The sequence below is a fragment of the Phocoena sinus genome, chromosome 1 (assembly GCF_008692025.1).
Source record: "Phocoena sinus isolate mPhoSin1 chromosome 1, mPhoSin1.pri, whole genome shotgun sequence".
Classification (NCBI taxonomy): Eukaryota; Metazoa; Chordata; class Mammalia; order Artiodactyla; family Phocoenidae; genus Phocoena; species Phocoena sinus.
The window spans coordinates 143740812-143753393 of NC_045763.1; the positions used below are offsets into that span (position 1 = coordinate 143740812).

The 12582-nt window shown below is 43.4% G+C and overlaps 1 protein-coding gene across 1 annotated transcript in view; it reads left to right on the top strand.

Moving 5' to 3' along the window:
• The window catches only part of PTPN14 (protein tyrosine phosphatase non-receptor type 14), a 173382-nt gene that overhangs the window by 59537 nt on the left and 101263 nt on the right, over positions 1–12582 (top strand). The window contains 1 exon segment of the mRNA XM_032633781.1: positions 5077–5404. Within this exon segment, the coding sequence (XP_032489672.1) occupies positions 5231–5404 (174 nt within the window). The 5' untranslated portion in view covers positions 5077–5230.

Genomic DNA, 12582 nt, shown 5'->3' on the forward strand with positions numbered 1-12582 from the left:
TTAATGCGTTACGCGGGCCTCTCACTGTTGTGGCCTCTCCCGTTGCGGAGGACAGGCTCCGGACGCGCAGGCTCAGCGGCCATGGCTCACGGGCCCAGCCGCTCCGCGGCATGTGGGATCCTCCCAGACCGGGGCACGAACCCGTGTCCCCTGCATCGGCAGGCGGACTCTCAACCACTGCGCCACCAGGGAAGCCCGATCTCTCTACTTTTAACCCAGCTTATTTAAAGATTTATTAAATCAGCCAAACACTTTTTTCTGTATTATGAGAAAGCTGTCTTTGCTTTGTGTTTTCAACTTGCAGGGTTTTCGTTGATATGTTTAGGAAAAAGAAGAGTACAGGGTACTGGAGATTCACAGCTGATAGTCAAGGATATATACATATTAGAGGTTTGGGGAATCTGATGGGCTAGTCAGGAGAGGGTTTTAGAAGTGACTTTGAAGCTTTCTGTATGTTCTCTCTCACTGTTGCCTATTCCATAAAAGGCATTTAAGTGTGGTGTTTACCCAGCAAATATCCCAACGAATTGCTTTCGGCAGTCATGGGCACACTAGAATACTATCCAATCGGTAGTTCTCTAGTTTTCTCACAGAACTTCCAGGGGATATGGCATCTCTCTAGTCTTCGAGACCACCTCCAGGACAAGGCACATTAAGGGCTGGAGAAGGGAAACTTGGGTGGTGGGAATGTTCTTTTCAAAATCTGGGTAAAATTTTTTCCCCCAAAAGCACCAGTGAGCTGAATAACTTCTCATCCCATTTCTCCACAGTTTTAAGCCTCTCTTAAGCGCCTCCAAGTCAGTCCTATCTGAGGCTTCAGATTCCTCAAGTTTCACTGGGGTCACCTGGAGGCCCCTGTCCTACCTTGGTTTCAAAATCTCAACTATTTTTAGGATTCACTCTTTCTTTCATTGTAACAACAAATATTTATTTAGCTTTCTGCCATGTACAAAACTCCACTTTAGGGTCGCAGGAGACCACAGAGCTGAATCTGACAGAGAATCTGACACAGATCTTTCCCTTCAGTATTCTGATTGGGAACCAAGACACCTATGGGCGATTCTTCAGTGTGAGAGAGACTGGGATACGCTAGCAGCTGTAGAGACACAGCCTAGTGGATTATAGGACCGAAGGCAGTTTATTTATTTATTTATTTTAAATTAAATGTTAATTAAATGTTGCGGCCTGTGGGATCTTTAGTTGCGGCTTGCGGGCTCTTAGTTCCCTGACCACCCAGGCCCCCTGCGTTGGGAGCATGGAATCTTAACCACTTCCACTCCAGGGAAGTCCCCCAAAGGCAGTTTAGAATCAATCTTCTACCAAAAAAAAAAAAACCCCAAAAAGCCAGTTGCTGACACCAGACACTATACACATGTTATTGACTGAAATAAGGGATTAAGGAGAAGGCTACAGTCTTCTAACCCACTGAGAATGGGCTCATAATGGGACATTTCGTCAAATGACCAGTTCCTTTCTGCTCCAGATGTCAGTTGGGGGAATGACAAGGTAGCAGTTCTGGGAGAGTCCATGGTTCGTTTTACACTTGGTCAAGTTTCCCTGTGGAATTGTCATTGTTTCATGTTAAACTCTATATTCTTTGTTTTGCCTTTTTTCTATTTAAAAGGCTTTGTCCACAGTAGGTGGCAAGGTACTCAAGTCCTTTTCACACCTGCTCTGCTATCCTTTGAGCAAACCCAGCTCACTGTGAGGGGCATAGGAAGGGAATACACCCACACTTACTGAGCGCACCCTGGAAACATTTTCTCATTAACTCCTCACAAACTTGGGGTAGGGGCTATCTTTCCAGATGAGTAGACTGAGGATTAGTAACTGGGCACTCACTCCAGGCCTCTCTGGGTGAATCCAGTTCTCACACCAAGGTTTGTGAATGTTCTGTTCCCTGAGATTAAACTTTGGCTCTTAGAGAGAACCGCTCAGCTCAATTGCAGTTCTCCCTCCTCTCGTCACGTGAGTGTCTTTTTACCCCTAAATATATCCACTGGCATCTCCTAAAGCCATTCTCCTACGTAACCACAATTCCACTATTAAAAACAGAAGAAAATTAACCAGCCTATGTTTGTATCATCTCATTTCTGCTCTCTATTTCAGATTTCCCTGATGGTCTCATGTGTTTGATAACTATTTCTTTCCAACCTGGGTTTGCTTAAGGCTCACACATTGCATTTTGCTTTTATAACTCCGGAATTTCTCTTACTCTAGACCAACCTGCCTCCAATCCCTCCTGTTCAGCTCTTGTTTCGGGACATTGACTTTTAGAGGGACCAGACCAGTTTTCTTATAACCTTTTTGTTGATACTTTACCTGGCAAGTGTCTTGCAAATTGAAGATTTTAAAAGTTCTTTAAACCTAAAATGGTTATTTTCTAGGAGATGTGTTGCCAGATTGTCAGATGTTGCACCTGATATTTTCTGTAGCTAAAATATTTTAAAAGAATCTTTATTTACAAAAATAAGGCAATTGTAAAATGTTAGAACAATTCAGAAATACAGTTGGCCCTTTGTATCCACAGGTTCTGCATCTGCGCATTCAACCAACCTTGGACTGAAAATATTTTTTAAAACAAAATTCCACAAAGTTCCAAAAAGCAAAACTTGAATTTGCCAAACTGGCCAACTATTTACATAGCATTTACATTGTATTAGGTATTATAAGTAATCTAGAGATGAATTAAAGTAGACGAGATAGGTTCTTTGCAAACACTGTGCCATTTTATATAAGAGACATGAACATCCTCGAATTTTGGTATCTGCTGGGATCCTGGAACCAATCCCCCTGCGGATACAGAGGGATGACTATGTGTGAAATATAAAATAAGAGTTCCGTTTGATACCATCACCATGTAGCCCTGAGATAACAGTCATTTTGGTGAAGTTGTATATTTTTTCCCATTTATTTATTATAAAAACCGATCATCTGTACACATTGTTGTGCAGTTTACTTTTTATCTCACTAACTGCATTGTGGATTGTGTCATGTCAAATATGTAGCTGAGATGGTGTTTAGTGGTGCCTGGGATAAAAGTGCACCAAGCCAGCCACATTCCTTCCTAGGTGTTCAAGGTGAGACACACCCGAATGTAAAGTGCCCGGCCCAGGATGAGAAATGTGACTTGTGCCCACAGAGCAAATATTTTTCTCTCTTTGAGGCTCTCTAGCTAATACAGGAGTTGAATCTTGGTGTCTTCTGCCCTGTGTTTTAGCAAGTTGATGGAATGTGGGAGTAGTAAACTCTTAAAGACTCTGTATTTAAATTCTGATACTCTTTTGTTTTTCTTTTCTGGGTGGGTCCCTCCATATTTTTTTCTGCAGATACCAGGAGATCATCAGGTTGGCCTACCTTGCAGGTAAACATGATACTCTGCCAACATAAAGTGATTTAGAAATGTTAATCTATTTTACCAAGCCCAAGTCTCTAGCATATGTATTTTAAGCCATCATAAAATACCTACCTGTCACGCTAAGGAATGTGCCGAGGGCAGGCATCAAAGAATGGCCGAGGGAGTCTCAGGAGTGTGTTTTACTGTGTTGTAGCGTTGTGTCCTGACAACCTCTGTGAGGCCGGGGGGTACTGACGAGGAGTGATTTCTAAATATTGAAGCCATTTAACTTATGAATGCAAGAATTCCTACAAGTAATTATTCCTGTTTGTCTATCCAAGTGTCAGGGCGCTCAGAGGTAATTCTGTGGATAAAGGGCATAAAGGCTGCCTGACTTAGGGAATCAAATTAACAGAACAATCATATGAGCGAGAGATAGTCCTTTGCACTTCATGGAGAACAGAAAGTTGAACAGAGAGACCGTGTGGACATTTCTGGCTTCTTTGGAAGATAAGTTTAACGAGCCTTCCAGTGAGAGAATTGCTGGCACAGGGCGGAATGGTAAAGCCGCTTTTACTGTTGTTATTTTGTTCTCGTGTTGTCCATGGCAGTAATGTCATCGCTGCCGTTTGGTGGGACATCCGGGTGTCAGTAAATCTTGTTATTAGTAAGTTAAATTATCTGTAATTTGGTGATGGGCTTTTGCATCAAGAATTCTGTAAAGGAACAAAATGATTGTAGGGTGGTTCCCCACATCTGTCTAAATATCTGGTGAAAAAAGGATAGAGTTGTGATTTTAAGTGCATTAAAAAATTCATGTATTAATTTTTTTTGAAAAAAGAAAGTTGCTGAGTAGTTAATCATTAATTACTAATTTATAATTAGTTAATAATTAAATGCATATTCACTCCATTTTCTATCATCCAGTAATAAAGTAAATAAGAAAATAAGTATAAATATTAAAATAAGGGCTTCCCTGGTGGCACAGTGGTTGGGAGTCTGCCTGCCGATGCGGGGGACGTGCCCCGGTCCGGGAAGATCCCACATGCCGCAGAGCGGCTGGGCCCGTGAGCTGTGGCCGCTGGGCCTGTGCGTCCGGAGCCTGTGCTCCGCAGCGGGAGAGGCCGCAACAGTGAGAGGCCCGCGTATCGCAAAAAAAGAAAAAAATGAAAATAAACGGAAATAATGTTAATGGAAGTAAAGAGGCAGTGTTACAAAGAGTGAGGAATCAGATAAGATTTTAAGTTCAGGATCAGGGAATTGCTTAAATCATTGAACCCCACTTTTTTCATCTCTAGAATAGGGATCGTACAGTCAACACCCAGAGGGTTGTTAATGAGGCTGAAATGAGATAATACATTTAGAAATTTTTTTAAAAAGTTCAAATTCTACTCCTGCTTTCTTGAGCAGACAGGCTTGTACGATGAAAAAAAGCATGTGAATCGAAGTCACATAGACACTGGTGTGAAGGCAGGCTTTGCCGTGTGCATTCTTAGATGAGTTCTTTTAATCGCTCTGAGCGTCAGTTACTCTAGCCATGAAGTGGATCTTATCATATCACCCTTGTAAGGTAAGGTCAAGTGCACGGGTTTGACCAAGGCGCTTGGGAGCAACAGAGTCTGCTGGCTCTTGAATCTGGACATTCATCTGTCAGGGGCATATGCTTGCGTGTGTGGAATATGTGCCGCCTGGAGCTTGCCTTCCAAGTGATGACCTTGCTGCTGCTTTTCTGTTTGCAGCGACCCTCCAGAGCGCCACGCCGGGCATGGACGCCTTTTTCCGCACTTGGAGGAGCACGGGTGCTAGTGTCATCGCCCAGTCACAAAGCTGCTAAGGCCGTCTCAGGGGCGTGGGCGTCAGGACAGGAGGGCAGCATCCGAGGGCCACAGAGCCATGCCTTTCGGCCTGAAGCTCCGCCGGACCCGGCGCTACAACGTCCTGAGCAAGAACTGCTTTGTCACCCGCATCCGCCTGTTGGACAGCAACGTTATCGAGTGCACGCTGTCTGTGGAGAGCACGGGGCAGGAGTGCCTGGAGGCGGTGGCCCAGAGGCTGGAGCTGCGGGAGGTAAGGGTGCAAGCGTGGTGGGTGGATGCGCCGGAGCTCAACCCCAGGAACCAGCCGCCTTCTCTTGGCACCTGCCAGGCTTTTCAGCCTCAGCCTGGTTTCGAAGCATCCTGTTATTCTTAGCATGGCCTAGATCTTAACACCTTTCAGTGGATGCAGACACCTGCTCTGATGTTGCGAGAAGCAGGGACACCCCCTAGAGTTTGCATGGGGCACGGGCTGGGGGTGGCAGCACCCCTTTGCTTTCAGCCCATGAGGAGGTTGTAATGAGACTCTCCTCCCCAAAGCCATTTACTCTCTTTAAAAACAATCAAGTGGGTAACTGGGGTTTTGGCATTCCGGCTGCATATCAAGGAGAAAACCACATAAGCGGTGGATGCAGCTGCTTTTGTGTTTGTTTCCATATTTTCCTCTTCAAAGAGGGAAAAGAGGGAAAAAAAGAAAGAGCATTTAAAGTGAGCATGACCAGCGAGGCTTTTTTTGTGGGAGCTTGTAAAATGGGGGTTTTGTTCCTTTTAAGATTCCTCGTGACCTTGTTTTCTTTGGGCTTTAAGCAAACCCAGGGTTCACCATTAAGACAGTCACGTTATCTCTCTTTAGAAGAGATTCTTAGAGCAATGTGCCCTTTGTAACCAGCAAGCCCTGCTTTTTTTTTTTCAGTCTTACAGACATTTAGGACAAGGGACTTTTGAGAGAAACCCCCTCAAGCATTTGTGTCTTGGGAGCATATCGCATGTGGCGTATGGGCTGGTAGGTAAGGGGGTGTGGTTGAAAGGTTGCCAGTGCTGAAATGACGGCAGACCCCTGAGAGTCAAGCCTTCCCGAGGGCAAGGAAGAGCTCTGTGATTGTCCTGGGCCCTGTGACACCATTGCCCAGTTCTCAGGGTGATGCAGAAGAGGGGAGCGGTCCCTATTGAAAGTGATCTTATTTGATCTCTTTGCTCACCGCTCAGGATCCACCCTCCTTCCATTTGCACAAAGGAGTTGGGGGTCAAGGAAGGTCTTCCTCTCCGCTTGGCATCTTCCACAGGCTGCCTCTTATCCTCTGGGGGACTGTTTCACCTGAGCACTTCTGTTTCCTACTGGTCTTCGTGTTTATACTTTGGTTTCAGTGTTCAGGCCCTCCTTTGACATTTATCTTCCTGCAGAGGAGACTGTCCTGCCCAACAGGTATATGTAGCTTGGTAGCTGGCACAATAAACATGTGAAATGTTCTGACCTTGCTGGTTGATAGTTGGCTCTTTTTTTGCTTCTTGGTACACATACTTAAACCTATGTGTGTGTATCGGCGTAAAGGAAAAACCTTAATGCTGTCGTCAGTTGGTCAAGAGGCTGGTCTAAATTCTCATAAAAATTTTCATTATAGATCATTTGAAAATATATGCAGTGGTTTTACTTTTGAATATTCCCAGTAACTTAAATGAGAACAACTAAATATTCTTTGCATGCATTAGAAGCAGTATGGTATGTGGTTAAGTAGTTATAAGTGCAGGCTTTGGAGTCTTAAACTTGAGTCAAGTTATGGTTCTGTCACTTACTAGGTAACCTTGGAAAAGTTATTGAACTTCTCTGGAAATCAGTTTTCTCAGCAATAAAATGGGAATAGTGATACTCACCTCACTTACCTTACAGGGCTGTTGTAAATATTAGAAGAGATATAGTATGGCAAATGCATAGGGCTGTGTCTAATAATGTATAATTGTTCCAATTTGAGAGTTTTGAAAAACATTTTTCCGTTAAAGAAAATACTGAACAACTGCAATGTTCCAGACACTGTTTTGGGACTTGGTGAAACTAAGATAAATAAGTTGTAATTTTTCCTTCAGGATATGCACAGACTAATAGAGGAATCCAGCATGTAAAAACCAGCTAAGACTGAATGTGATCCACACTAAATGCAATGCAGGGGCTGGCCTGAAAGACAGCGGCTCTCCTTAGAGTTGTGCAGTGCACGGCCTGCTCCACTGAACACCGCAGCCCTAGCTAGGGGAGAGGAAGCCTCAGTGAAATATGAACAGAGCCCTCGCATTTTGAACAGGGACTTGAAGGATGCCCAGGAGTTCAGTAGGTGGAAAAGAAGGCATGTCATTCTGGGCATGGGGAGAAGGCATCTCTGTGAATCACCAGGTAAAGCCAGAGTGTAAGGTGCATAGTGAGGGGTGTCTGGAGATGTGTATAATAATAATTAAGTTCCAGCAGAGTGTTGTTTCTCTCAGTGAGAGGGCAAAGGTCAACCCTGGATTATCCCACAACTGGGTCGTCACAAAGGACAAAGCAGTGAAGTCCAGATTCTACCGTCAGCGTGTGTTGCAGGGTGATTGATCTTCTAATGCTAAGATGGGGTTTGCGTTTAATGTTGGCTTTATTTTGACATGCTATAAACAGGTGCATCCACATTAGAACAAATCACTTTCTTTTTTGGTTTTATGCTTTCATTCTGTGACACATCACATTGAAGGTATTGGCCTTCTGTGAAACAGTCCTATAGAAAGTCCTCTTGAATTGAAGGATGAGATAGAGCAATGTAATACTTTGTTCTTCATTTGCCCAGACACACCTCAAGGAGGAATGCATGCCCCACCCAAGAGCAGAGGGGAGGGTGTGAACACAGGGTCTGCCACACTCACTTGACTTTGTATGTGGGTCATTTTTCAAATAGGGCTGATGGTGCTTTAGAGAAGAAAGAAAAAATTCATCTAAGATACAATGAATTGTTTAGTCTTTATGAAGTTTTGGAAAGTAGAGTGTGGTGAATATTTGGCTTTGCCATTAGAAGTGTTCTGTAGTTTAGGTGTACCCTAAACTTGACGGTAGATTTATATTAGGAAAGGAAAACTAATTTTGATTTAATTTTTGATCTATGTTAATTACAATTTATGTTTTATTAGATAACTTAAAAATAGATTGTAGGGAATTCCCTGGCAGTCCAGTGCTTAGGACTCCATGCTTCCATTGCAGGACACAGGCTCCATCCCTGGTTGGGGAACTAAGATCCCATAAGCTGCACGGTGCGGCCAAAAAAAAAAAAAAATTGTATTTTTTGAGGCAGTTTTAGGTTTATAGCAAAACTGAGTGGAAAGCACAGAGAGTCCCTTATATCTCCTGTCCCCTCCCCACCAGGCACCCCCACTGTCGACACCCCGCACCAGAGTGGTCCATTTGTACAGTCAATGGACCCACATTAACACATCATATGTTCAAAGTCCATAGTGTAGGTTAGGGTTCACTCTTGGTGGTGTGCATTTTGTGGATTTTGACAAACGTATAATGACGTGTGTCCATATGGTAAACTTTTTTTAATGTAATAGACTGATTTCTTAAACAAATGTTATATGCAAACATTAATTGAAAAGTATACATGTTTCAGCATTAAACACATATTCCTCTACCAACAAAATGAAATGTCACCCTGAGTCACCTTGGGTCACCAGAGGTCTCAGTTGACTCGCTGCTAGTATTTGACCGTGTCCTGTATGACTTTATCCTCCTGTTACTGAATGCAGGTTCATGTGCTCGATGCACAGTGACGCCAAACAAACCGAAACGTCCGAGTTTGGAGCAAAGAAAGGTTTATTGCAAGGGCCAAGCAAGGGGAACAGGTGGCTCCTGCTCAGAAATCCCTGAACTGATATGCTAAACGTTTTCAGGGTCAAATTTGGTTTTGAATGCACAGCTGTGCTGCCATTTCATATGGCATCCAGAGTGCCCAGGCCTGGCTTAGTTAGCAGACACAGTCATCCCCTGGGGAAGCAGAATATGACGGGGTCCCTGCTCCCAGAAACCCTGGAGTTGCGAGAATAGGAAAAACAAGAAACAAAACAAAGAGAACAGCCTGTGCCACGGTACAGAAACAGGAAAGAACATGGAATTTTCAGGTAAGGGCAGAGTGCAGTTTGCACAGATCTGTGTGTGTGTGTGTGTGTGTGTGTGTGTGTGTGTGTGTGTGTGTGTGTGTGTGTGTAGGGGTCATGGAGGGGAGGATAGGAGTGTGGGTAGGTAGGTGGAGTCTGCTTTTGAAGGGTTTGATGTACCTGGCTAAGGAGTTTTAACTAGATCCAGTAGAACATTGTTTCTAAAATGTGTCCCAAAAATAATTAAAATAATCACCACCTTTTAAGGTACCACATGTTGTGCTGAGCGCCTTTCATAGATCATCTCATTTAATTTTTCTAACAAGTCTGTCAGGTGGCTATTCTTGCTGTCCCCATTTTATGGATGGGGAGACCACAGTGTAGTCACTGGACTGGCTCCAATTCAGGTAGACTGACTCCACCATTCTAATTCCCAGGGATGTGTAGTGGCAGAGAAAGGGGATGTGGTAAGATGCTTTGGGAAACACTCTCATAAGTTCTGCAGTTAAAAAAATAAATGTATTGAGCTCAGTGTTTCACAATTAATTTAGCCTTCTAGTAAATACTCTTCCAATCGTTTGGGTAATAAAACACTGCCTGGAGGTGGAAAGCCATAAAAAGATTTCAAGGTGAAGCATGACATGATCACCTTGAGTTTTAAGAAAAGAACCAAATAGCCGAAAAACAATGGGGATTGGGTGACAGGAGGAACAGAGATGCTAATTAGGTGGGCATAACAATAACCTGGCAAGAGGAAATAACGTGAACCCTTTAAGAAAAAAAAATTTTAATTGTTTTAAATAAGTTCGGGGAAAAAAATTAGGTATGAGTTTCTGGCTGGGAACTCTATTTAAAGGAAAAGGCTCGGGAGATACAGGAGGCTCAGAAAATTACTGATAATATAGTTACAATATGTTTGGATCAATGGATTTCCTCTTCCCCAAATGAAATCTTAGGTGGAACTTCAGTATGTAAAATGGAGCTGCTCTGTTTGCTGAGGGGGTGGATAGGGTATCTGGAGCCCCATCTCCTTGTGCCCTTCCCACACACGCCCCAACATGGCTTGAAAAATCATTGCCCTAGATTACGAGAGAAATAGCTAAAACAATGTTGCCTTATGACTAACTTTATCTTCAAAAAATAAATACATGGAGAAACAGCAGAGTTTAGTGGCTAGGAATGAGAGTTCGGACCAAACTGTCTGAGTTTGAATCCTGGCTCTGCCACTGATTTGCTGTGTGATCTTGAATAGTTACTTAACCACCTTGTGCCTCTGTTTTCTCATCTGTGAATGAAGATGGTAATAGTAGCAGCCTCCATAAGTTGTTGGGAGGATTAAATGAGTTAGTTTTTGCAAAGTTGCCACCGTATCTCAGTGCTGGGCACATAGGAAGCACTTAATATGGCGGTCCCCTCTGCAAAACACTACTCAGGTCAGACAGAGAAAGAGAAATATAGTATGTTATATGCGGACTCTAAAAAGAAATGATACAGGGACTTCCCTGGTGGTGCAGTGGTTAAGACTCTGCCTGCCAATGCAGGGGACACGGGTTTGAGCCCTGCTCCAGGAAGATCCCACATGCTGTGGAGCAACTAAGCCCGTGCACCACAACTACTGAGCCTGCGCTCTAGAGCCTGTGAGCCACAACTACTGAAGCCCACATGCCTAGAGCCTGTGCTCTGCAACAAAAGAAGCCACTGCAATGAGAAGCCTGCACACTGCAACGAAGAGTGGCCTCCACTCGCTGCAACTAGAGAGAGCCGGCGCATGCAGCAACAAAGACCCCAACGCAGCCAAAAATTAAAAAAAAAAAAAGAAAAGAAAAAGAAATGATACAAATGAACTTGTTTACAAAACAGAAACAAACTCACAGACTTAGAGAACAGAACTTATGGTTATGGGGTGGGGGGAAGGGTCGGGGGAAGGGATAGTTAGGGAGTTTGGGATTGACATATACACACTGCTATATTTAAAATGGGTAACCAACAAGGACCTACTGTATATAGCACAGCTCAATAATATGTAACAACCTAAATGGGAAAAGAATTTGAAAAAGAATAGACACATGTAAATGTATACCTGAATCACTTTGCTGTACACCGGACACCAACACAACATTGTTAATCAACTATACTCCAATATAAAATAGAAAGTTTAAAAAAAAAAATAAGACACCACTCAGGCTGTCTAGACCCCCTACAGTCCCTCCAGAGTCTGGGCTCTCACCCTTTTGTAAGTCTGCTCATTCCATTTTTAGATGGCTTTGATCATTAGAAGCTATGATCTTCCACTGAGCCAGAATCTTTCAGTTCCTTGAACAGTTATTAATTTCAGATTGCACTGCCCAGTAGGATAGCCCTTGGCTACATGTGGCTATCGAACACTTGAAGCGTGGCTAGCTTGAACTGAGATGTGCAGTAAGTATAACACACAGCGGATTTTGAAGACCTAGTATGAAAAAAAGTTAATATATCTCATTAGTCATTTTTATAATAGTTACATGTTGAAAGCATAATATTTTGAATATACCATTTTCTTTTCTTTTTTAATTTATTTATTTTTGGCTGCATTGGGCCTTCTGTGCTACATGTGGGCTTTCTCTAGTTGCGGCGAGCGGGAGCTATTCTTCGTTGCAGTGCACAGGCTTCTCATTGCGGTGGCTTCTCTTGTTGCGGAGCACGGGCTCTAGGCATGCGGGCTTCAGTAGTTGTAGCACGTGGGCTCAGTAGTTATGGCTCGTGAGCTCTAGGGTGCAGGCTCAGTAGTTGTGGCGCATGGGCTTAGTTGCTCAGCGGCATGTGGGATCTTCCCAGACCAGGGCTCCAACCCGTATCCCCTGCATTGGCAGGTGGATTCTTAACCACAGGGACTGTGCCACCAGGAAAGTCCCTATACCATTTTAAGTAAAATTTGTTAAAGTTAATTTTACTTCTTTAAACAAACTTCATTAAAATTAATTTTACTTCTTTTTACTTTTTAAATGTAGCTACTAGAAAATTTTAAATTACATATGTGACTTGGGGACTTCCCTGGTGGTCCAGTGGGTAAGACTCCGTGTTCCCAATGCAGGGGCCCCAGGTTCAGTCCCTGGTCAGGGAACTAGATCCCGTTTGTATGCCACAACTAAGTTTTAATGCTGCAACTAAGAGTCTGCAGGCTGCAACTAAGAAGCCTACATGCCGCAACTGAGTCCGCAGGCTGCAACTAAGAAGTCTGCGTGCATGCTGCAGCGAAGATCCCACATGCCACAAAAAAGACCCAGCACAGTCAAAATAATAAGTAAGTAAATAAATAAATAAATAAAACGAAGTGTTAGCATAATAATT